Source organism: Neovison vison, chromosome 9 (assembly GCF_020171115.1).
Source record: "Neovison vison isolate M4711 chromosome 9, ASM_NN_V1, whole genome shotgun sequence".
Classification (NCBI taxonomy): domain Eukaryota; kingdom Metazoa; phylum Chordata; class Mammalia; order Carnivora; family Mustelidae; genus Neogale; species Neogale vison.
In genome coordinates, this window is record NC_058099.1 from 50929031 (window position 1) to 50955056 (window position 26026).

General features: G+C 37.2%; 1 protein-coding gene across 2 annotated transcripts in view; it reads right to left on the bottom strand.

Moving 5' to 3' along the window:
* SH3GL2 (SH3 domain containing GRB2 like 2, endophilin A1) overlaps positions 1 to 26026 on the bottom strand; it is a 212444-nt gene that overhangs the window by 85130 nt on the left and 101288 nt on the right. Inside the window, exon 1 of one of the 2 annotated variants that reach the window (XM_044265610.1) lies at positions 12081 to 12098. The exons of the other annotated variant lie outside the window; for it this stretch is intronic. Coding sequence (XP_044121545.1) covers positions 12081 to 12083 — 3 coding nt within the window. The 5' untranslated portion in view covers positions 12084 to 12098. Of the gene's footprint in view, positions 1 to 12080; positions 12099 to 26026 lie in introns of those variants that run through there. 2 annotated transcript variants of the gene reach the window in all.

Here is a 26026-nt window from a genome sequence, read left to right on the forward strand (position 1 = left end):
TTCATTTATTAGTATTTAACTCTTTACTCTAACTGGAATTTATCATGGTGTAAGATACGCTCTATGGGTCCAAACTTTTTCTAAGGGGGCTACCATTTGTCCCAACATCAATTATTGAATTATATATCTTGTCTTCACTGTTTTGAAATGCCACCTGTATCTCATATTAAATTTCTACATGTATTTTGTCTCTGGATTCATTATTCTTGTCTATTGATATGTATCTTCATGAATCAGTAACATTGTTTTAAATACTGAAGATTTTTTAATGTGTTTAATCTCTGTCAGGCCTAGTTCTTCCTTATGATTCTTCCTTATATATTCCCTGGTATACTTGGTTATACCTCCATATAATCTGTGAAAGCCTTATTTTGTTAAAAAACAGTATTTTTTCTAATTATTATACTGCATTTATGGCTTAATTTAGGTAAAAACTGATACCTTTATGAGGTTTAGTCTTCTCATCCAAGAAAGAACATGGAAGTTCTTTTCATCTTCTGGGAAGAATTTTACAGGTTTTTTTTTTTTTTTAATAAGAAATGTTATTCCTAGGCATTTTTTTTTAATCTACTGCAAATAAGGTGTTTTTTTCTACAGTATCTTCCAACCGATACTCATTTGTATCAATGTAAGTTAAATTTATGGAAGCTATTTCTATATGTTCAAATGAATGTGCTAATTGTTAGTCATGTTTTTCAAATTGACTGCATAAATTTTCTAGGTATCATCAAATCTGTTAAAAATCATGATTTTACTGTCTCTTCCAAAATAACAGATTACCCTTTTTCCTTATTGAACTGTATTGGTGATGAAATATCTCCAGAATAAAGTTAAGTGATAGTCTTGTTCTGGACTGTAATGGGAATATTTTAATGTTTTGGCAATGATGCTAATTTGTGGTGCTGAGGCAGATTAAGAACATGTTACTCTATTCCTATTAAGAATTACTGTAATCAGTGAATACAGAATTAAGTCAATTGCCTTTAGCACTTATGGAGATAATAGTATACACCCCTTAGACCTGATATATTTAAATGTATTGGCAACTTTCCAGATACTAAGCCATCATTGCTGATCTGGAATAAGCCTAACTTGATTTCCTACTCTACCTCCCAACATTTTGTTGAAAACTTGAAATATATAGATTACCCATATACTTATCATCTAGATATTTAAATTAACAATTTCCCTATGTGCCATACACACACACATACACACACACGATCTCTCACACATATATTTTTACTTAACTTTGCGAAAGCAAATTACAAAAAAAAACCAATTTCCTGATATCATCTAATATTTTATCCCAAAGTGATCTGCTTAATTGTCCTTAAAACATCTTTTAAACTCATCATTCCAGGATCCAATCAAGGTGAAAGCATGATATTATATTGTTAATCTAAGTAGTCTTCTATTTCTGAAACGTTTCCCCAACCTATCTCCATGACACTGATTTTTTTTAATAGACCAGGCCAATTGTTTGAGAATGTTCCACGCTTCAAATCCATCTGTTTCTTGGTAATGCTATTCGACTCATGCCTCTATACTGCTGAAACCTCAAAGTTAGACACAAAGGCTTAAGTAGATCTAGGTTAACTGTTTTTTTCTGAAGGCTGCTTCCTAGGCGGTTATGCGGGCCTCGTATTACATCACATCAGGAGGCATACGAGGTCAGGTTGTCACATTATTGCTGATGGTTAGTTTGGCTAAGGTGGTGGCCTCGACTGTAGAGATTCATTACTACCTTTTCAATTAACAAGAATTGTGTGGCCTAACACCCTGGCACTTGAAAATGTACTAATGGCTTTAGCATCCCTTTTTTAAAAGATTTTATTTATTTGACAGAGAGAGAGCACACATGCAGAGGGAATGACAAGGGGAGAGAGAGCCCTCTTCTTCAGGGAGCCTGATGAGAGGCTCAATGTGGGACTGGATCCCAGGACCCCGGGATCATGACCTGAGCAGAAGGCAAATGCTTGACTGACTGAGCCACTCAGGTGCCCCTTGCTTTAGCATCATTTAGCAGCCATTCTCAGAACCAATTTTTTTCTCATTGGAGGCTAAAAAACTGATTTTTTTTCTATCATTCCTTATACATTTACTGGGTATTATTCTTAAGAAACAAAAACAAAACAAAACAAAACAAAATCCCAGTCATTATCTGCTTCATTTATTGATTTTTACCCTCAATCTAATTTTGTCTGATAGTAGATTCAAATCTATTTTGTTTGTTTTTGGGTTTGGGGTTTTTTTGTTGTTGTTGTTTGTCTGTTTGTTCTGCTCTGCCTCTACTTGGTATACTATTGAAAATGTAATCAGGTTAAGATGAAGTCATCCTAGATGAGGATAAACTAATATGACTGGTGTTCTTTTAAGAAGAAAAGACACAGAGACAGACCACAGGAAAAATTCCACATGATGATAGAGGTAGAGAATGAAGTGTCAATAAAATGAGACACACCATGGACTGGCAGCAACACAGGAAGTTAGGAGATATGTAAAGATCCCCCCTAGAGCCTTCAAAAGAGCATGGCCCTTCCAACACCTCAATTTTGGACTTCCACCTTCCAGAACTATAAAAGAATAAATTTATTATAAGCCACTTACATGGGTTTGGTCTTAATTCTCTCACATTGTAGGCGATATTTTGCTTTTAAGCTTTTACTTTTGTTTTTTGGGGTGTGTGTGTGTGTGTGTGTTTAACAATTTGGCTAGTTTCCTTCACATTGTCAGGACATGCATGCGTGTAATTTTAAAGGTTATTATTTGAGTTCTGTATTTAGGAAATGGTGACTCACTTCCAACTTCTCCTCTCAAAGAGCAGATAAAAGTCAAGCCCTATTTTTACTCCCCACTTCCTACCATCCCCCTACCCCCACTTCTCCCACTACTCCCTGGACTGCTGAGGTCTTTTGCTCCTTCTTCATTTAGGGTCCCTGATATTTCCTTTACTGTCTGGTTAGCTATTTGCCTATTCACTAAAACACTGTTTTATTTTACCCAGCTGTTATATTTTACCCAGCATTTCTAGATATTTTGTAGCAAGATTTTTTTTTCCAAATTTTCTAATCTGTCTTATTCCTCTGGGAAGATTCTATGAAGACTTCAATGTAGAGACTGTGTTCATTCAGACCCCCAAGGGAGTATTCCCTTCTGGATTAGTGATCCCATTTTCACTGTCTTTCACTCTGCTTCCGTAAGCCCCCTTCAAAGTGAGAGGTTATGGAATGATGGAAGGTTATACCTCATTTTACCCACAAGGCAAGAAGGTCCAATCTGAAATGACCTGTTCCAGGTCAAGCACATGCCACATTAGCATAATGAGACACAACCAAAAGCTCCATCCACCTCTTTAGGGCAGGTCTTTGAGATGAGTTCATCTGCCACTCTGCTTAATGTAGTTCTAATATTAAAAACCATGTGTGTAGCATCTTTATACCACATGTTTAAGTCCTTAGAGCTTGATTCAAAATATCAGAGTAAGTGTTCTCTTTAGTCTGCAGAACATCTAGGAAACCATATGGCCTTGTTGTTGACAAGATTTTAACATGGGCCTTTGTAATATTTAGGAGATCCTTCAGATTAATCACAAGCATAGAATATAGGAAATATTCCAAAAGAGAAGAATAAAATAAATGGAAAACACAAAAATTTTTGGAAAGGCAAGTAAATCTGGCTGAAGAACAAAGGGTAGACAATAATTGGTTACCTCCACAAAAACAGACTCAGATATCAATACTGGCTAACCTAATCTAACCCGACCATCAGGAAACCACAGAAAAAGGGGGCCGAGAGAGAGCTTCAACTCCTTCAGGAGTCTTTTGAGTTTTCAGCTTACAGTTAGGTTGTAGGACACTGCTCTAGGAAATTTGAACTTGGAGTTTCTGAATTTAAATGTATTCAACTGGTAAATCATATGTATATAGAAAAACAATAAAAGGGTCAAAATGCTCAAGAGGCTGAGAGAGATCCAGCCTTTTCTTCAAATACAGTGAGAGAATGTGAGGAAAACAGATAATCCTCTGAATCCAAATGGGCTGACATGATCAATTCAAAACAAATTTGGTGTTTTTTTTTTTTAAGAAAAAACAATAAATCCCTAGCAGATGGATCCTGTACACACAGAGGAACTTGAGTTCTTTAGAGATAATTTTTCCTTGGTGTGTGGCCATATGTTCCTCTTCAGAGACTGTGGTAGCCAGAATGATTTTCTTCTTTCACAGAGATCACCAGCAAGCATGACGCAGGACACTCTCCTGTACTCTCACTGGAGAACAAATTGGTGCATCTATTCTGGAATGCGAGATGCGTGGAAATTGAACAGGTACACATTATGACCCAGCAGCACCTGGGTATGAAGTCTAAAAAACCAACAGAATAGAGTATTCATCATGAAATAATTATAACAAATATCAAAAATGACCTAAATGCTTACCATTAAATGAACAACTAAATAAATGATGGCACATGTCATCAACGAAATTCTATGTAACTCATAAAACAGATGAAGCACTGACCCAGCAGGGGTGCCCTTATTCAAAGGGTCCCATGGTCTTCCCTGGGAGCTTAAGGTCATGAGGCTTCACAGTAACACAGGCAAGCACTACTGGGCAGCCAAGTGGGGCTAGTGTTCAATATGGCAGGATGCCATGGGGCAGGAACAGCAACAGGAGATGTATGGATACCAAGCTCTTCCTTGACTGAGAGCTGATCTCAGTGAATTTCCTCTTTGGACTGGGGACTGTGGAGTAAGGGAGACAGGACGATATCCCTGGAGGGTGATACTGAAATTTCTTTCAGTCTGGAAAGTATGTATTTCAGTTGGTTTTTATTTAGTTTGGAGAAATGTGACCACTTGCTTTCTTCACCTTGAATGTTATGAAACAGTTTGTGCTGGTTGCACAGAAGCTTAATAGTATCTTCACCAAATGACTGACAGTGAATCAATCATAGTTATTTATATGGAAATACTTCAGTGAATTTTCGCTTTTTTCTTCCATGCCCTTCTGTATTTTCTCTTTCTTTCTTTCTTTCTTTAACAATTTGCATATACTATACCTTTAGGAAACGAACAAAAACTAAAAACTAAAAGGAAAAAATGATGAAACATCTAGCTTCCCTTCAAGGTCAGAAACATCTTTCACTAAAATTGTGACCTACACAAAACAGGAACTCAAAGTACAATTTAGTCTAACTCCTCTACGTATGTGGAAACAAAGCCAAGGAGTCTATTAAATAACCTGCCAACTTTAATTTTATTCATCTAGTTTAACCTTTCATTTCATTTTCTTCTCTCTCAGTTATATATTATATATCAACTTTGATGAAATTTTACTTCTTGATACTATGTCCTATTTCCTTAGTTTTTCTAGGTCTAGGATTCACAACTATTCCAATACAAATATATTCACAGAGATTTTTTTAATTATAAAAAAATTTCCCAAGGACTTTTTCCTAGTTCTCATCCATTCATCAAGACTCTCCAGGTCTCTCTTTGCTTTGCTTTCTCTTTCTCACTCATGAATGGTAACTTAAGTTTTTTTTCTTTTTTTATTCTCCTAGAACTATAAACCATAAAGGTTCTTCAATAACCACAACGCTTTCCCCACATTACCCCATAAATACTGTCCAGTGTTCTAACTTAAGGGTTAATGACCACAAGACCTTGGTTTCTCATAAAAGGTAAAGGAATATTGAGCACACAGATGAGGTTGTCTTTCAATCTAATTCCATTTCTCTCTCTCTTTTTTTAAAGATTTTATTTTATTTATTTGACACAGAGAGAGAGATCACAAGTAGGCAGAGAGGCAGGCAGAGAGAGAGGGGGAAGCAGAGAGCCTGATGCGGGGCTTGATCCCAGAACCCTGAGATCATGACCTGAGGCGAAGGCAGAAGCTTAACCCACTGAGCCACCCAGGCACCCCACTAATTCCATTTCTGTATAGGCCAAAAATGGGCTGGTTTAAACAAAATTCAAAAATGTCACCAGCTGCATTTTACTTTTTAGGACCTACTGGATATAGAGAAGTTCATGTATTTACATAATTCAGAACTCAGATCAGATCTGGAAAGTTCTCTACCTCAAAAGCTGATGTTAAGAGTAATAACTATGTCAATATGACTTGAATTGTTTTATGAGCCAGAAATTCAGAGTCAGAAGGCGGTTTTATTATTTTTTAAGATTGACTTATTTGGGGAGGGGCAAGAGAGAGGGTGGAAGGCACTCCCCACTGAGCACAAAGTCTGGCACAGGGCTCCATCCCAAGACCCAGAGATCATGACCTGAGCCAAAACCAGGAGTCAGATGCTTAACCGACTAGGCCACCCAGGCACTCTCAGGGTCAGAAGGCACCCTGTTCTAGACAAGACAAGAGAAATCCAGAGAGTTTAAGCAAATCCATCAGTGAGCTGCTATACCTGGAACTGAGTCCAGGTATCCACATCTTCCTATCCAAGATTCTATTAGGGTATACAATATTCATTTTTTCATTCTTCCAGGATCTTCTACAAGGTACCCAGTCAAATATATATAAGGCTGACAACAGAATCCTACAAGAGTAGCTATGAGACAAGATTATAGTTCAGTAACAGTAAACACATGGACAAAGCAGAGTGGATATGGCTTTCATTATTTTTAAAGATTTTATTTATTTATTTGAGAGAAAGAGAGAGCTGGGTGAAGGGCAGAGGGAGAAGCAGACTCCCTACTGCACTGGAAGCCTGACTGGAGACTTGATCTCAGGACTCCAGGATTATGACCTAAGCCAAAGGCAGATGCTTAACCAACTGAGCCATCCATGTACCCATGGATATGCCTTTCAAATACTAACGGCCCATTTCCAGATGTGGAGACTCAACGCCAACTCCGTATAACCTCTTCCTTTTAGGTAATATCATGACCACCAAGCAAATGAAGAAACAAGAAAAAATGTAGAAGCAACCCAGGCCACACTATCAGGAGACCTGGGTTACACTTCTGCCAGTTTCTGTATCTACAAAACTGTGGGATATTGAACAACCTCCTCAGTCCATTCCAAGTTCAGCAGTCTAAAAAGCTCTTTGGGAGACAATGATGGGGATTCACTGACTGTTCTACCTGTAAGAGACACTGAGTCTTCTGTGTTCAGTCTGCTAAAATCCCCCTAAAATGAGCACAAGTCCAAGAGAGCTAAGGAAGAGGGTCATGGTGACACTGGGCAAGGAAGCATGGAGGTCAGTTTGAGTTTCAGCCTCCACACCAAAGAGGTGAGGAGCAAGAAGCACCAAAAAGAGCAGACGAGGACCCACATCCTTGAGAGGCCAGCGTCCACCCTTTACAGTAGTATCTACAAGTCGCCTTTCTCTTTGGTTTTGTTTACAGGACTGTTTTTTTTAAATATTCATCTGAGATCATCATTAGAAAACACAAATGTAACAGCAATTTGTAGTTAAGATAGGCTTTGAGTTACAAAGCCAGATATTTAAATGAGGCCATCTATTTATTTGGGGGAAAAAAGTTATCCTCTTAATTCCAGGAACTGGGCCAGGGATTCAGGGGTTACAGAGGACCTTCCCTGAAGAGGAAGGGGTCATGGGATTCATATCAGACCTCAGAACAACGAAGAAAGTAACTAACGCAGCCTGGATTCCAGCGTCCACCCCTGGTCTAGTGATTTTCCTCCCACAATCTGTCAAGATGCCTTTTAAAATGGAACATCAATACAGAAGGCCTCTATTACTTACTAAGATCAGATCTAAGAAATGACCCCAACACTCCCTATTAATTACTTCAGAAAATATACCTATTCTCCATTTTCAGAGCCCTTAATTTTGTGGGGTGTTTTTGTGTTTTTTTTTTTTTTCATAATGTTCTCCTTTAAAAAAACAAACAACAACAACAACAACAACAAAAACAAAACCTATGGAGAGTTTTCTTTGCTTGTTCGTGCCAAGAAGAAATCCAGTCCTAGCTCTCTGCACCGAGGCAACCTGACTGAAAGAGAAACTGTGATTCTGTAACTGCCATTCGCTGGGCATCCACCCCCTGGAGCTCACAGAGAAGGCTTTTCACAGAGAAGGTCAGAAGGCTCCAGGGGAGCACGCAGAGAGCTCAGATACCTCCTGGTTACAGAAAGTTTCCATCTGCACAAGTACATAGAGACCCAAGCAATCGCATTTGTTTCACTGAGGTTATGTGATACCAAAAACCTTACTGACTCAGTGATAATCATCCAATTACTTCTTGTGTGTTCAAAGGAGAGGAGCTAGGTAAAGTTTCCAGCCTTCTGGAAACAAAAAGCTCCGATACTTGCTGACACCTCAGGCATCTAATCTACTGTGCATCAAGCAAAAACAAGCTCATGGGGTCCCTGAATTCCTCTCCCATCCTTCATCATGTGCCTGTCATCCTAAGAAGGCAGAGGAAGTACATTTCATTTTAAAAAAAATGGAAAAAATCTTGGTAAGACGTTGAGCTAAGAGATGCTACTGAACATTCCAGAATTTTTACCCACTGAATAAAGCCAGGGGAGAGAACAGGAAGACATTTCTTATTAACTCTGTTTTCTAATTATTTTCATCCTCTTGCATTCCCTCTGATAATCTTTGCAGTGCCTGTTTCCCCTATAGCGATCGCTAATTATTTAATCTTTTCCTAATTATTTATTCAGTGTACAGTGTTTCTGAATTTCTCCTAGATTTTCTTGAAATTCGACATCGTGACTGCTGTGACAGATGTTACCAAGGCACTGCCTACCAAAAAAAACCAAAACAAATAAACAAACAAAAAAAACCCACTTCAGTCTTTAACCCCTATTTGCAAAAATTGTAGTAGGCTCAACGAATATGTAACTTGGCATTTAACCTAGTTATTTTAATACCTCTGAGCAATACCTCAGGGAAATCATTATCCCATTTCTCTGGCACACAAAAATCTGGAAAGAACACTCACTTTATCTAGAGATGGATATTTTCATTTCTATCTGTCACACACTTATAACAGTCACAACCTCAAATATTTGTTTTTTTCTCTCTTGGCTTCAGGTCTACTCTCTCACTTGACAGAAATAAAAATAAAGGTGATATTTAATAAATTGAATTCTGAAGGTTAAATGATAGTCAATACCATGGAGCTAGTACAGACACGCCATGCTTAATATACAGCAAATCCAGGACTGTGGTATAAAAAAGCAACAGTTGCTTTTAGAATAAAACAGTTAAGAAATTCCCCCAGAGAGAGGGGTTTGAAGTGGCGGGGGGGTGGGAGGTTGGGGTACCAGGTGGTGGGTATTATAGAGGGCACAGCTTGCATGGAGCACTGGGTGTGGTGAAAAAACAATGAATACTGTTTTTCTGAAAATAAATAAATTGGAAAAAAAAAAAAGAAATTCCCCCAGAGAAAAGGAACTAATGTTTTCTTATTAGCATAAAAAATGGGCAATCAATATCAGACTCTTGGTACATTCCAAGATCTACTTCTGTCTCCAGTTTCTTTACCAAGATTTTTCCTTTCTGAAGGTTTCCAACTAACAAAAAGAAAGAACTATCACCAATGAAAATCTTTAAAAGTGGTATAGAAAATAGTAAAAATAGTAAAATAAAATCCAGCATGTACTTCATATAAATCCAGACCATTAATAAGCTCCTTAAATTTCTATTTTATATTCAATGATAAACCCTCTGTCAACAGAAATTAAGTTATGACCATAATTCCAACCAAGACACGGGTAGCTAATATTATTCCAAATATATTAATAATGTTCAGTGTCTATCCTGAGAGCAAAATGAGACCCTCTTCCACCAGTGACTTTTCCATGCAATTTATTCATCGTGTCCTGGATTCCTCCAGATGGGAATGCATTACGTCTTCAGCAACTTCAATTTAGCTCACATAACTTCAATATTTAGAGAGAAAATTATAAATTTTCAGGTGGCAATTCTGTTGTCCTCTTATATGTATGCAAAGACTGACCCTTATATAAAATGGCAGAATAAAAAGTAACTTTTTAAGAAATTTCTGACATTCCCCCTGCTCGTGCTCTCTCTCTCTCTCTCTCTCTCTCTCTCTCAAATAAAGTCTTTTAAAAAAAAAGAAGAAAAAAACTTTTCATTTTTAATGATAAATATACTGACATGGTTAAAAAAAAAAAAAAGACCGCTAAGAAAATATACAGTGCTCATGAACAACAATGGAAAAATCTCACTCTATCAACAAATTAAATCCACCAATGTATAAAAGAACTTATATACCATGACAAAGTATGATTATCTTAGATATGCAAGGTTGATTCAACATTCAAAAATCAATTCATGCAATCCATCACATTAACAGACTAAAGTAAAAATATCTACTTGATCATATCAATTGATGCAGAAAGTGGCATATGCCAAAATGCTACACCTACACACCATGACAACCCTCAGCAGACTAGCAATAGAGGAAAATTTCCTCAACTGGATAAAGCTCATATATACAAAAACTCCACAGTTAATATCATACTTAATGATTAGAAACTAGAAGCTTTCTCATTAAGATTAGGTACAAAACAAGGATGTTCTCACTCACTACTCCTTTTCAACACTGCAAAGGAAGTCCTAGCTAATAAAATAAGAAAAAAAAAAAGTATAGAGATTGGGAAGAAAAAAATAAAACTATCTTTGTTTGCAGATGACATGATTGTCTATATAGAAAATCTTAAAGAATCAACAAAAACACTCCTGGATTTAATAAGTAATTATAGGAAGATTGCAGGATACAAGGTCAATGCACAAAAATCAATCACTTTCCTGTATATCAGCAACAAATAAATGGAATTTGAAATTAAAAACACAATACCAATTATGTTAGCACCCCCTCAAAATGAAATAGGTATAAATGTTTAAAAAAAAGGTACAAGATCTATATGAGGAAAACTATAAACTCTGGGAAAGAAACCAAAAAAGAACTAAACACATGAAAATATTCCATGTCTATGGACAGGAAGACTCAGCATGACCAAAATGTCAGTTATTCCCAATTTGATTTATAGATTCCACAAAATCCAGTCAATATCCCAGCAAGTTATTTTGTGGATATTCAGTTAACACAATATTGAAGAAGAACAAAGTCAGAGGACTAATACCCACTCAACTTTAAGGCTTATTATAAAGTTAAAATTATCAGCAGTGTGGCAGAATGAAATAATGCATAGATCAATAGAACAGAACAGAGTACCCAGAAATAGACCCAATAAACAGAGTCAACTAATCTGTCACAAAGGAGAAAGCCAATAAAATAAAAAAAAGATAGTCTTTCTTTCAACAGATGCTGATGGAACAACTGGACATTTACTTGTGAAAGAAATAAAGAAAGAAAAGGAAGGAAGGAAAAGGAAAAGAGAAGAAAAGAAAAGGAAGGGTGGGAAGGAGGAAAGAAGGAAGGAAATGGGGAAAGGAAAAGAAAAGAAAAGAAACCAGATACAGACTTTACAGGCTTCACAAAAACTAATTCAAATTGAATCATAGACCTAAATGTAAAATGCAAAACCATAAAATTCCTCAAAGATACCATAGGAGAAAATCTAGATAACTGTGAGTATGGAAATAATTTTTTTTAAATATACAACACTAAAGGTAAGATCCATGAGAAAAATAATCAATAACTGGATCTCATTAAAATTTTAAATTCTGCTCTGTGAAAGACACTGTCATGAAAATGAAAAGAGAAGTCACAGACTGGGAGGAAATATTTGCAAAGGACACATCTGATAAATAACTGTCATCCAAAACATACAAAGAACTCTCAAAATTCAACAATAAGAGAACTAGAAACCTGATTTTAAAATGGCCCAGAGACCTTAAGAGATACCTCACTAAAGAATATATATAGATGACAAATAAGCATTTGAAAAGATACTTCACATTAAATGTGATCAGAAAAATGCAAATTAAAACAAGATACTAATACACATCTATTAAGAGTGACCAAAATAGGAAATGCTGAAGACATCAAAATCTGGCAAGAATTTGCCAGGAATCTCATTCACTGTTGGTGAGAATGCAAAGTGGCACACTGCAGAAGACAGTTTGGCAGTTTCTTGAAATACTAACCACACTCTTACCATGTGATCCAGCAGTTGCACTTCTTGGTATCTACCCAAGGTAGCTGATAACGGACATCCACACAAAAACTTGCACAAGTACATTTATGGCACCTTTATTTATAATTGCCCAGACCTGGAAGCAACAAAGATGTCCTTCAGTAGGTGAATGAATAAACAAACCATGGTACATATGGAATATTATTCAGTGATAAATGGAATGGAGCTATCAAGAGCCATGAAAAGAGGAACCTTAAATGCACATTATCAAGTGAAAGAAGGCAATCGGGAACAGGCTAAATACTTCTTGATCCCAACGATATGACATTCTGGAAAAGGCAAAGCTACAAAGACAATAAAAAGATCAGTGGTTGTAGACTGCCTAGGTAGCTCAGTTAGTTCAGCATTCGACTCCTGATTTTGGCTCAGGTCAGAGATCTCAGGGTCGTGAGATTGAGCCCATGTCAGGCTCTACACTGGGCATGGAACCTGCTTAAGATTTTCTCTCTCCCTCTACCCCTCCTCCACCCCCATTCCCCACTCTCACACTCACTCTCTTGCTCTTAAAAAAAAAAAATGAAACAAGATGGGATTGGGAGGGAGACAAACTATAAGTGACTCTTAATCTCACAAAACAAACTGAGAGTTGCTGGGGGGAGGGGAGTTGGGAGAAGGGGGGTGGGGTTATGGACATTGGGGAGGGTATGTGCTATGGTGAGTGCTGTGAAGTGTGTAAACCTGGCAAGTCACAGACCTGTACCCTGGGGATAAAAATATATTATATGTTTATAAAAAATAAAAAATGTTTTAAAAAATCATTGGTTGTGAAAGGTTGGGATGGGGGAGGAGTCATGAAGAGGTAGAGCAGAGAAATTTTAGTGCAATGGAAATACTCAATATTATACCATAATGATGAATACATCTAATTATACACTTGTCCAAACCCACAGAATATAAAGCACCAAGAGTAAACCATAGTGTAAACTATGGTTTTGGGGTGATTATGATGTGTCAAGGTAGATTCATCAATTGTAACAGGGGTACCACTGTGATAGGGGATGATAGTGGGAGAGTCTGTGAGTATATCAGGACAGGGGTGTATGTGAACTCTGTACTTTCTGCTGAATTCTTCTGTGAATCTAAATCCACTCTAAAAAATAATCTATTTAAAAGAGGAAAAATGCCCAAAAGTATACAGTGAACTATTTCCTGTCCATCTCTGCCTCCAACTGTCTTTGTTCCCCCCACCTAACAGTTACGAGCTATCACATTTGTTTTTTAGATATCTGACTTTATTTATTTTTTGGATATCTGTCTTTATCTATATTTTTCCTTTTCCTTTTTTTTTCCAATTTATTTATTTTCAGAAAAACAGTATTCATTATTTTTTCACCACACCCAGTGCTCCATGCAAGCTGTGCCCTCTATAATACCCACCACCTGGTACCCCAACCTCCCACCCCCCCACCACTTCAAACCCCTCAGATTGTTTTTCAGAGTCCATAGTCTCTCATGGTTCACCTCCCCTTCCAATTTACCCAAAAGCACATACCCTCCCCAATGTCCATAACCCTACCCCCCTTCTCCCAACCCCCCTCCCCCCAGCAACCCACAGTTTGTTTCGTGAGATTAAGAGTCACTTATAGTTTGTCTCCCTCCCTATCCCATCTTGTTTCATGGATTCTTCTCCTACCTACTTAAGCCCCCATGTTGCATCACCACTCCCTCATATCAGGGAGATCATATGATAGTTGTCTTTCTCCGCTTGACTTATTTCGCTAAGCATGATACGCTCTAGTTCCATCCATGTTGTCGCAAATGGCAAGATTTCGTTTCTTTTGATGGCTGCTAGAACTTATACAGGAATTCAGTAAAGTGTCAGAATATAAGATCAATGCACAGAAATCAGTTGCATTTCTCTACACCAACAACAAGACAGAAGAAAGAGAAATTAAGGAGTCAATCCCATTTACAATTGCACCACAAACCATAAGATACCTAGGAATTAACCTAACCAAAGAGGTACAGAATCTATACTCAGAAAACTATAAAGTACTCATGAAAGAAATTGAGGAAGACACAAAGAAATGGAAAAATGTTCCATGCTCCTAGATTGGAAGAATAAATATTGTGAAAATGTCTATGCTACCTAAAGCAATCTACACATTTAATGCAATTCCTATCAAAGTACCATCCATCTTTTTCAAAGAAATGGAACAAATAATCCTAAAATTTATATGGAACCAGAAAAGACCTCGAATAGCCAAAGGGATATTGAAAAACAAAGCCAAAGTTGGTGGCATCACAATTCCGGACTTCAAGCTTTATTACAAAGCTGTCATCATCAAGACAGCATGGTACTGGCACAAAAACAGACACATAGACCAATGGAACAGAATAGAGAGCCCAGAAATAGACCCTCAACTCTATGGTCAACTAATCTTCGACAAAGCAGGAAAGAATGTCCAATGGAAAAGACAGCCTCTTCAATAAATGGTGTTGGGAAAATTGGACAGCCACGTGCAGAAAAATGAAATTGGACCATTTCCTTACACCACACACAAAAATAGATTCAAAATGGATTAAGGACCTCAATGTGGGAAAGGAATCCATCAAAATCCTTGAGGAGAACACAGGCAGCAACCTCTTCGACCTCAGCCGCAGCAACATCTTCCTAGGAACATCGCCAAAGGCAAGGGAAGCAAGGGCAAAAATGAACTTTTGGGATTTCATCAAAATCCTTTTTTTTTTTTTTAAGTAGGTTCCATACCTAGTGTGGAGCCCAAATGGGGCTTGAATTCAAGAGCCTAAGATTGAGACCAGAGCTGAGCTCAAGAGTTGGATGCTTAATTGACTGAGCCACCCAGGAGCTCCCTGTCCAGGGTTTCCTTAAGCAAAATACATAAACAAGAATCAGCATATACTACTCCCACCACTTACATAAAAACATCATAATGAGTGTTCTGCACCTTGCTTTCCTCCATATCAATACACAGCAAGCCCCCTCTATATTTTTAACACCTGCCCATTATTCTACTATAGATGTACCATCCATTAATATATCCACTTTTAATATATACATTTATATGATTTCTTTCCAACACTTTGTCATTTCAAAAATGTAACATTTCACATCCTATTTCACATATAAATAAGTATGTATCAGAAATATAATCTCAGAAATTGGCTACACTTACAATTTTGACAGATATGTTAGATTAGGGCATTTCTTCTCATGGCTAAAATAAGCAACTCTTCAGTACAGACCCTCAAAGACTATTGGGCAAGTTACATGGGGTATATAGTACTTTGCAGTAATTGTCAAAAGCATCCAGTCATTAATTTTAAGGTCAAAATCAAGTACTGACAAGATGAAGAACAATATTCCAGGGAAAAGAAAGAGTCTAAATCGCAGTCAAGAATGAGGAAATCCACAATCCTTACTGTTACTGGAAAAGTATAAGTTTGTGTATTTAATCAACTACCAATTAAGTTGGTATAAAATCTTCTATAACTCAAATCCCCTTGATTTTATCTGAAAGCAAGAGCAGCAAATTAGAGAAAGCTACTCCACTTTACTTGCAGATTGTTTAAAAATCCAGTCATGTTGAAAAAATAATGAATACTGTTTTTCTGAAAATAAATAAAATGGAAAAAAAAATCCAGTCATGTTTCGTTATGTTCAACTCAGTGCTTTGTGTTTTACATGCAGGAATTATAAGCAAACTGAAGACCAGGCTTAACATGCTATAAACTCTGATGAAAGTCAGTTAATAGGAACTCATTTCTACAAGGACTCAATTGTAGATCACCCCCCAGGAAGAAAAGTCATGAGAAGTATACTAAGTACTTACTCACATTTTTCTAAGTAATGTGTTAATAACCAGTTTTTATTATCTGTCAAAGAGGTAAACAAAACATACATTTCTAATGTTTTTATTGAGAAGAGTGGTAATTTTATCTTCATTAACAAGGTAAAAATACAAGTTGACTTAGGGTTAGGAAGGAATCAAAAGGGTAATTGAGGTGCCAAAGGAAGAGTCAAAACTAGCACAATGCTATAAAGCAACAGCTAGAACAGGGAATGAAGAACAACCAAAGAAGGATTTGGATACAGTGTCACTGGCAAAGAGCTTTGCCATTCACTGCTCTACTAAACAAAGTGTGTGCAGCAGAACAATTACTATCAAGGTGCAAAACTACTGGGGAAGAGTAAGTCTCATGAGGTCTAAGGGTTTTGTTTTCTTCATGGCATGTGCTCAGCGACTAGAACGTTTACCTGTACACAACCAGAGCTCCAGACATAACTGCCGAATAAAACACAGAGTCTTCTTAGAATACTGAGGTTGCCCAATAGAGCACCCTAGAAGATCTCTAGGCATTCTTCCACAGCCCCAAATTATTATACTTTTGTGTTCTTCTTCACCAGAACTTTATCGTACCATTGCGCAGTCAATGCAAACAGTAAATCTAAACAATTTATACTAAAATGCAAAGGACTACCAGCAAAGTCTTTTCCCTACATACATAAATAAGGATAGTCACAAATCCTAAATATAAAATACAAAAGCTGGTATTTCGAGTACTTAGGAGGAAACTGCGGATGGTGGGACAGAAAAGGCCTATTTTGACTTGCCTTAAATTTGTCTTAAAGAAAATGGGTTGTAAAAAGACTCTTTAAGCTCTAGATCTATTTCACCATAATTGGCCAGGAGACACTTTATCATTAATTAAATAAGAAAAGAAGAAATGAGAAGTGTGGCAGAAGGAAATGGAATTTGGCTCTTTGGGTAAAGGTATGAGCAGAGGAGAAATTACTTTCTTTTAAAGGTCAAATTTGCTGTCTACATACATAAAAAGAATCTGGTCTGTGAGAAATTAAGAATTGATACCATAAGAAAGTCAACTGGGGAAGGATAGCTGAACAGAATCTAGGGCCTTACCACAAGCATAATCCCCTAATTTAACAAATGCAGTTAAGTGCAAATGAACCAGCTTTTCACAATTGCAAAATTATTCTAAATGAACCTTGGCATGTAGCAGTCATAAAAATAGTCTTAAAGCACAGGAATTGCTTTAACTACAGATTCTTTTAAAGGATCACTTAAAGAATCATTCTTTAAAAATCCTAAGATTATGGAAAACATAGTATGTAAGGTTACTGAAACCCTGGAATGAGGCTCCTCCAGAAAGTCTTCCAAAGTAGACAAGATAAATGCATAGAAATCTTAAATCATTTGCCCTTATCCCTTTGGAAATCTAAAAAATAACTAGTCTCTTCTTGGCAAAGTAAGGTGAAAACAAAAATACAAACATTAGAAATGTAAGTGACAGAAAATCTAGCATGTGGCACCCCCACAGAAGATCCATCATTAACTGTAAAGGAGTATGCTAAGACTCTGGTTATGTACAAGTCCCACTATGTAAAATAAGCCCCTTTCATCAAAGAAGGAGCTCATTTGAAAGTATATTTGCCACTGCTTTGAGAGCAAGTCTTTGGAGGCTATGACAAACAAGTCTCTTTACTTCTAACTAATCACTATGACTGCAATTCACTCATAAAAGCTCTGCCAGGTGGACTCCAGGTTAAGCTTCTGAATAAATGCCCTGCTTTCCATAGGTACAACGATTCACATTATATGTGAATTATATGTTCGCACTGCAAGTTCTCTGATGTCTTTGCATTTTATTCATCGAGGTATTCCCTGTACCTGGAACTTTGCTTGTCATTCTTAATAAACGTGAGGCGCTGGGAAAGAAGGGGGAGGGAATCCCCCTTTGGGCAGAATGCCTCAATGTGAGCCACAGCATACTTCCATAATGTTGAGCTTCCTCCCCAGATAGGTGCCATAACACCTGTCTTGGGCTTTACCTGACCCCAGATCTTCATAACCACAATTACTGGGCAAGATGTGATGCATTCTACAAGATTTCTAAACCAGGTCCTTGGTATAATATTATGAGCGATATCTCCAATTTTAAAGAGTATATATGATGTAAGGAAAACTTAGACCAAAGTCAAATGTCAAAATTAAGGGAGCTGAAGCATGGAGAAGTCTGGAGAGTGGTAGGAAGGTAAAGGAGTCCTAAAGCAGAACAGATTGTATCCAACTTTTTATGCAGTACCTGAGGCAGCCCACTGGACTATGTTACAAGCAGTTACAGGACAGATGCAAAGTAGACATGAATATTCATCCCATAAATGACTCTTGAGCAGTAATTTCCTGCCAGGCACAGAGCTAGATTCTGCTAGGGTAAGGAGATAAATCAGAGACAACAATTGCTATAGTGTACCAACCCAAAAGAGAAACAATGTTTCATTCATACAAAACCATAATGCACAGAACAGAAAAATTTTTATGAGAAGCACAGAGAATTTGATGTAAGCATTCAAAGGAAGGAGAATTTGAGAATTCTTTCATTCACCCTGTATTCACATGGTGCCTACCTACTACGTAGAAATGGCTGATCTAGTTGTCATAGATGCAGGGGGAAACATGACTGACTAAGTCCCTGACCTGAACCTAAGTTCTAGTGCACTGGATAGAAAGTTCAGAAATAAATAAATAATTTCAGGAAATACCTTGAGGAAAACGAAGCAGATTTTGTGGTTATAGACTACAGTTTATACAATTTTTAAATTAGATGGTCAGGAAAGGCCTAACAAGGCAGTATTGCCAAAAACCATAATTAATGAACAGTACACGTGAAGATCCAGAAGGAATTGGCCAAGAAATAGCCAGTGACTTCCTCTATGGCAGAAAGTCTAACATGTTCAAGGAAGAGCAACAGGCAGGGGGTAGTGCTGAGACATGGAACTGGAGTTGGGGCCAGGTCATGTCAGGCCTTGTAAACACGAGGGTACTCCATAACAGGGGCCATGTGTGCAGGGCTTCAAAATGTTCCTGTCTCCTGTTATCAACTCCTGTTACTTGAGGATAGTATATCTGTTAAAATTCATGAGCCAGGGACGCCTGGGTGGCTCAGTTGGTTAAGCAGCTGCCTTCGGCTCAGGTCATGATCCCAGCGTCCTGGGATCGAGTCCCGCATCAGGCTCCTTGCTTGGCGGGGAGCCTGCTTCTCCCTCTGCCTCTGCCTGCCTCTCTGTCTGCCTGTGCTCGCTCTCTCACCCTCTCTCTCTGACAAATAAATAAATAAAATCTTTAAAAAAAAAAATTCATGAGCCAATATTGATATATTACCTTAAGTGCAAAGTTTATTCAGGTTTTCTTCCTTTTTTAGCCTATTGAGCCTTTTCTGCTCCAGGAGCCAATCCAGGTATCACATGGCCCTCTTAGGCTCCTCTTGGCTATGACAGTTTCTCAGGCTTTTCTTCGGTTTTGATGCCATAGACTGTTTTAAGGATTACTGGCCAGAACTATTGCAGGGTGCTCCTCTACTGAAATTTTTCTGATGTTTTCTCATGATTAGACTGAGTTTATGGACTTAACACAGAGGTAAAGTGTCATTTTCATCATATCATATCAAGGGTACATGTTATCAGTATGACTTATTACAGCTGATGTTGACCTTGACCACCAGGCTCAAGTAGTGTTTGCCAGGCTTCCCCCATATAAAGTTACTCTTTGTCCCAGAACCCCTTTCCCATACTATAGTCTTTGGAGGGATACTCCATGAGCAGCCCACTCTTGAATGAAGAATTACATGTCCTCTCCTTTAGGGTGGAATACATAAATTTTTTGGAATTTCCTGGATGGAACATTTGTCTCTTCCCCACCATTTATTAATTTAGTCAATCATTTACTTAGTCAGTAGGGATCGTGAATATTTATTTAAGTTGGGTTATGGCATTCAGGAGCTCTTTGAGTAGGTTCCTGTGCCCTTGTGACATAGACTCATTAATTGTCAGTCTGTTTGTTTTGTGAGGATGGGGAAGGAGGTGCAACTTCTTACTCCTGGTACTACACAACACTCCGGGCTCATTTTGTATGTTTCCTGACCCAGGCCTAGAATCAGCCATTTCTCCCAGGTGTTCTTGTTCCTCTTATTGGAGAATGGTATTAGAAATCAGATCTGGGCACTAGATGTGTTCCTAAACTCTACTATCTATATTTTTTAAGAAAATCAAATATTTATTCAGATTAAGGATAGAAATAGAAATAAATTTACAAATTTTAAATACTGACAAACACTACAAACATCGCGACCCTCCAACCCCTCAAGCAGCCTACTGTTTCTATGAAATAACTGCCTGACATACCTCAATAATACTGTTTTCCCCACACCTTTTTGACTCCATACTCTTTATATGATCCCCTCTTTATACGACAATAATTTTTTTCCAATTTATTTATTTTCAGAAAAACAGTATTCATTATTTTTTTCGCCACACCCAGTGCTCCATGCAAGCCATGCCCTCTATAATACCCACCACCTGGTACCCCAACCTCCCACCCCCCCCGCCACTTCAAACCCCTCAGATTGTTTTTCAGAGTCCATAGTCTCTCATGGTTCATCTCCCCTTCCAATTTACCCAAAAGCACATACCCTCCCCAATGTCCATAACCCTACCCCCCTTCTCCCAACCCCCCTCCCCCCAGCAACCCACAGTTTGTTTCGTGAGATTAAGAGTCACTTATGGTTTGTCTCCCTCCCTATCCCATCTTGTTTCATGGATTCTTCTCCTACTTAAGCCCCCATGTTGCATCACCACTTCCTCATATCAGGGAGATCATATGATAGTTGTCTTTCTCCGCTTGACTTATTTCGCTAAGCATGATACGCTCTAGTTCCATCCATGTTGTTGCAAATGGCAAGATTTCGTTTCTTTTGATGGCTGCATAGTATTCCATTGTGTATATATACCACATCTTCTTTATCCATTCATCTGTTGATGGACATCTAGGTCTAAACTCTACTATATTTTAACACTGGATCTTCCTTTTCCCTCTGCTTGTAAATAATTTATCTAACGTTTCACCTATTGAAGAATATGCTGCTTTTCCTCTAATATCCAATATTCTCCTTTTGCCCAATTTCCACCCCAAACTGCATTTTTTTCAATTGCTGACCAAAAAAAGCTATATCAAATACTATACACAACAAGAAAAAAATCACTATCCATTGATTACAAAACTAGGCCAAAAATGCTACCATGTTGTTTTGAGTCTCCCTATAAAACTGGACTCAATGGGAAGAACTGAATAATCTTGGCACCACTTTATATCTCACTAATGTAACAAGCTCAAAACTAGTTCAGAGGTATCTGAATCTTCCAAGCAGACTGATACTGGAACAGAGGAATTTCAGTGAGCACAGAAAGCAGAAAGTTAATACATTAGAAAAGCTGCTATTACCATTTTGAATTGTACAATGCAAATTCTGTCCCTATCTTTTAAATACTACAGAACTATAAAAACAATCAGCCATCACTTAATGAATTTCATTACATAACAAATGGCTTTAGGCAAGAATCTTCCTTTAATCCTAATTGTCATAGTCTTATCTATGAATATTACTTTCTAAACTATTGGTCTTGGATAATAAGTAATCTTTATGATCATTTTTTTATAAACCCTTAAGATTTATGTCATTATTTCTCTCTAGTTTAATAAGTGTAATTATAAGATATATTCAGCATAATCTGAGTCACAACTGTCAGTTCATTTCAAAGTGGCTGAAACTGATGCTTATCTTCCTCTCCATAGACATTAAAAAGCTGGCAGGGAAATGAGTATTAATGCTATTGGTAGATTTGCTTTCTTTCTTTCTCTTTCATTTTTAAAGATTTTTATTTATTTATTTAACAGAAAGAGAGAGAGAGATCACAAGTAGGCAGAGAGAGGGGGGAAGCAGGCTCCCTTCTGAGCAGAGAGTCCGATGCGGGGCTCGATCTCAGAACCCTGAGATCATGACCTGTGCTGAATGAAGGCAGAGGCTTAACCCACTGAGCCACCCAGGTGCCCCTTTCTCTTTCATTTGAAAGATATTCTTATTGTATATGAGATGCTGTATTGACAATTCATTCTTTTAGCATTTCTGTCTTGCCTCGTTTTGATCAAACTGCTTTGATTCTTTCGTTCCTTTATATAAATGTGCCTTTTTTCTCTAGCAATTCTGGAGATTTTTTGTTTTGTTTTCTTTTTTTCCATTTGACTATGGGGTGTGTGTGTGTGTGTGTGTGTGCGTGTGTGTGTTATATTTTTCTTGTTTTCTCTTTACTGAGCTTTTTAGAAGTGTTATTTGGTATCTATCATTAATTTTAGAAAATCACTTGCCGTTATCTTTTCAAATATTTTTTTTCTGTCTTGTTTACTGTCGTCTCATCCCGGGACTCTAATCACATATATGTTGTAAAGCTTAATACTGCCCGAAAGCTCTTTGGAGGCCCAGTGCTGTTGCTTTTGTTCTTCCTTCTTTCTCTCTGTGCTGCAGCCTAGGAAATTTCCTTTGAGCTCTATTCAAGTTCAGTGATTATTTCTTCAACTGTATCAGCTCTACCAATGAACTCTCAAAGGCACTTTTCCCCCCATTCACTATGTTTGCCACTCTAATGTTTTCCTTTTGTTTTTCTTTTAAAGATTTTATCTATTTATTTGACACAGAGAGAGAGAGACAGACAGACAGACAGACAGTGATACAGTGAGAGAGGGAACATAAGCAGAGGTAATGGGAGAGGGAGAAGCAGGCTCCCTGCTGAGCAGGGAACCCAATGCCAGGACCCAATGATCCCAGGACTCTGGGATCATGACGTGAGCCAAAGGCAGGCGCTTAACAACTGAGCCACCCAGGTGCCTATAAGGGTTTTCCTTTTATTTTTTCTTATCATTTCCACCCCTATACTAAAATTCCTCATCTGTTCATGTATATCGCTTACTTTCTTCATAAGAACCTATAACATACTGAACATTGCTACTTTACTTTTTATTTTTGTTTCAATTTATATCAAGTCTAAATTTTTTATTGCTTTCCTTACTTTTAGACATACAGACTCACAAATTTTTTTAATTGAGGTATAGCTGATACATAACATTAGCTTTAGGTGTACAACATAAGGGTTTGATATTTGCATATACTGTGAATGATCACCATAATAAGACTAATTAACATCTACTGCCATAGTTAAAAATTTTTCTAGTGATGAGGACTTTCAAGATCTCTCTTAGTAACTTTTAAACATGGGACATAGTATTATTAATGGTAGTCATCATGCTGTATATTATATCCCCATCATTTAATATTTTATAACTGGAAGTTTGTACTTTTTTTTCTCATTCATCCATTTCTCCCTTCTACCCACTCACTGCCTCTGGCAACCATCAATCTGTTCTCTGTATCTATAAACTTGGTTTGTTACTTTTTTTTAATTCCACATATAAGAGGGATCAAACAGTATTTGTCTTTTCTCTCTGATTTATCTCACGTAGAATAATGTCCCTCAAGGCAAATCCATGGGATCTGTCCATTTTTTTATTTTACTGTTTTTTAATTTTATTGTTTTTTAATTCCAGTGTAGTTAATATACAGTGTTATATTTGTTTTGGTTGTACAATACCGTGATTCAACAATTCTATACATTACTCCGTGCTCATCGTAATAAATTTACTCTTTAATCCCCCATCCCTCCACTCACCTTTTTTCTGGTAACCATCAGTTTGTTCTGCATAGTTAAGAGTCTGCTTCTTGGTTGTCCTTGCTCTTTCTTTTTATCCTTTGTTCATATTTTGTTTCTTAAACTCCATGTATGAGTGAAATCATATGATATTTGTCTTTATCTGACTGACTTAGCATTATATTCTCTCACTCCATCTATGTTGTGGCAAATGACAAAATTTCATTATTTTTATGGCTAAATAATATTCCTCTGTGTGTGTGTGTGTGTGTGTCATAACTTTATACATTCATCTATCAATAGACACTTAAGTTGCTCCTATATCTTGGCTATTACAAATAATGTTGCAATAAATATAGAGATGTACATAATTTTTTGAAATAGTGTTTTCATTTTCTTTGGATAAATATTCAGCAGTGGGGGAGCCTGCGTGGCTTAGTGGGTTAAGCCTCTGCCTTCGGATCAGGTCATGATCTCAGGATCCTGGGATCAAGTCCCGCATCAGGCACTCTGCTCAGCAGGAAGCCTGCTTCCTCCTCTCTCTCTCTCTGCCTGCCTCTCTGTCTACTTGTGATCTCTATCAAATAAATAAAAATAAAATCTTTAAATAAATAAATATTCAGCAGTGGATTACTGGATCATATGATAATTATATTGTCAATATTTTGAAGAATTTCCATACTATTTTCCACAGTGGCTGCAACAATTTGCATTCCCACCAACAGTGCCCAACGGTTCCCTTTTCTCCATATCCTCACCAACACTTGTTATTTCTTGTGTTTTTTATTTTGGCCATTCTGGCAGTTGTAAGGTGGCATTTCACTGTAGTTCTGATTTGCATTTACCTGATGATTAATGATGTTAATTGTGTCTGTTGGTCATCTGTATGTCTGGAATTTTCATGTGTCTCTTGGTCATCTGTATGTCTGGGATTTTCTATTTCTTCATGATATGGTCTTTGAAGGTTGTATATGATGTATGTTTCCAAGAAATTTCTCATTTCTTCTAAGTTGCTGAATTCATTGGCATACAATTAATTGTTCATAGTAGTCTCTGGTAATCTTTTGTATTTCTATGGCATCAGTTGTATCATCTCTTTCATTTTTTATTTTATTTACTTGCAGCCGCTCTTTTTCTTACCATGTTTAGTTAGATTTGTTAGTTCTGTTTATCCTTTCAAAGAACTAGCACTTACTTTCACTGATTTTTTTCTATTGTTTTCTTAGTCTCTATTTCATTTATTTCAGCTTTGATCTTTGTTATTTCCTTCCTTCTACTAACTCTGGGCTTCATTCTTTCTTCTTTCTCTAGTTCCTTGAGATATAAAGTTAGGGTGTTCACTTGAGATTTTTTTTTTCTTTTGCTTCTTGAGGTCGGCATGTATCACTGTGAACTTTCCTCTTAGAACTGCTTTTGTTGCAACCCATAAGTTTTTGTAGGTTGTGTTTCCATTTTCATTTGTCTCAAGGTATTTTATTTCTTCTTGATTTTTTTCATTGGCTCACTGTTCAGTAATATGCTTAATCTCTACATATTTGCAAATTTTCCAGTTTTCTTCTTTTAATTGATAACTAGTTTCATTCCACTATAGTTGGAAAAGACGCCTGATAGAATTTCAACCTTCTTGAATTTACTAAGACTTGTTTTGTGCCCTAAAATATGATCTGCACTGGAGAATGTTCCATGTGCACTTCAGAAGAAAGTGTATTCTGCCACTTTTGGACAAAATGTTCTGTATATATAAGTCCATCTGGCCTAATGTGTCATTTAAAACTGATGTTCCTGGTAGTAATCAAAAGACTCCCAACAAACAAAAGTCCAGCACCAGATGGCTTTATGCACAAATTCCACCAAACATTTAAAAAAGAGATGATACCTATTCTTTTCAAACTATTCCACAAAATAGAAAAGGAAGGAAAACTTCCAAATTCATTATATGAGGCCAGCATTAACTCGATACCAAAACAAGATAAAGATGCCACTAAAAAGGATGACTATAAAAAAGACTATCTGATGAACACAGATAAAAAAACTTTTCAATAAAATGCCAGGAAATCAAATCTGGCAATACATTGAAAAAACCATTCACCATGATCAAGTGGGATTTGTCCTGGGTTACAAGGGTGGTTCAATATTCACAAATCAAACAACATGATAGATTACATTAATAAAAGAAAGAAAAATAACCATATGTACATTTCAAAAGATGAAGAAAAAGCATTTGACAAAGTACAATGTCCATCCATGACAAAAACACTCAATGGGGGTACCTGGGTACCTCAGTGGATTAAACCTCGCTTTCAGCTCAGGTCGTGATCTCAGGGTCCTGGGATCAAGGCCCACATCAGTCTCTCTGCTCAGCAGGGAACCTGCTTCCCCCTCTCTCTCTGCCTGC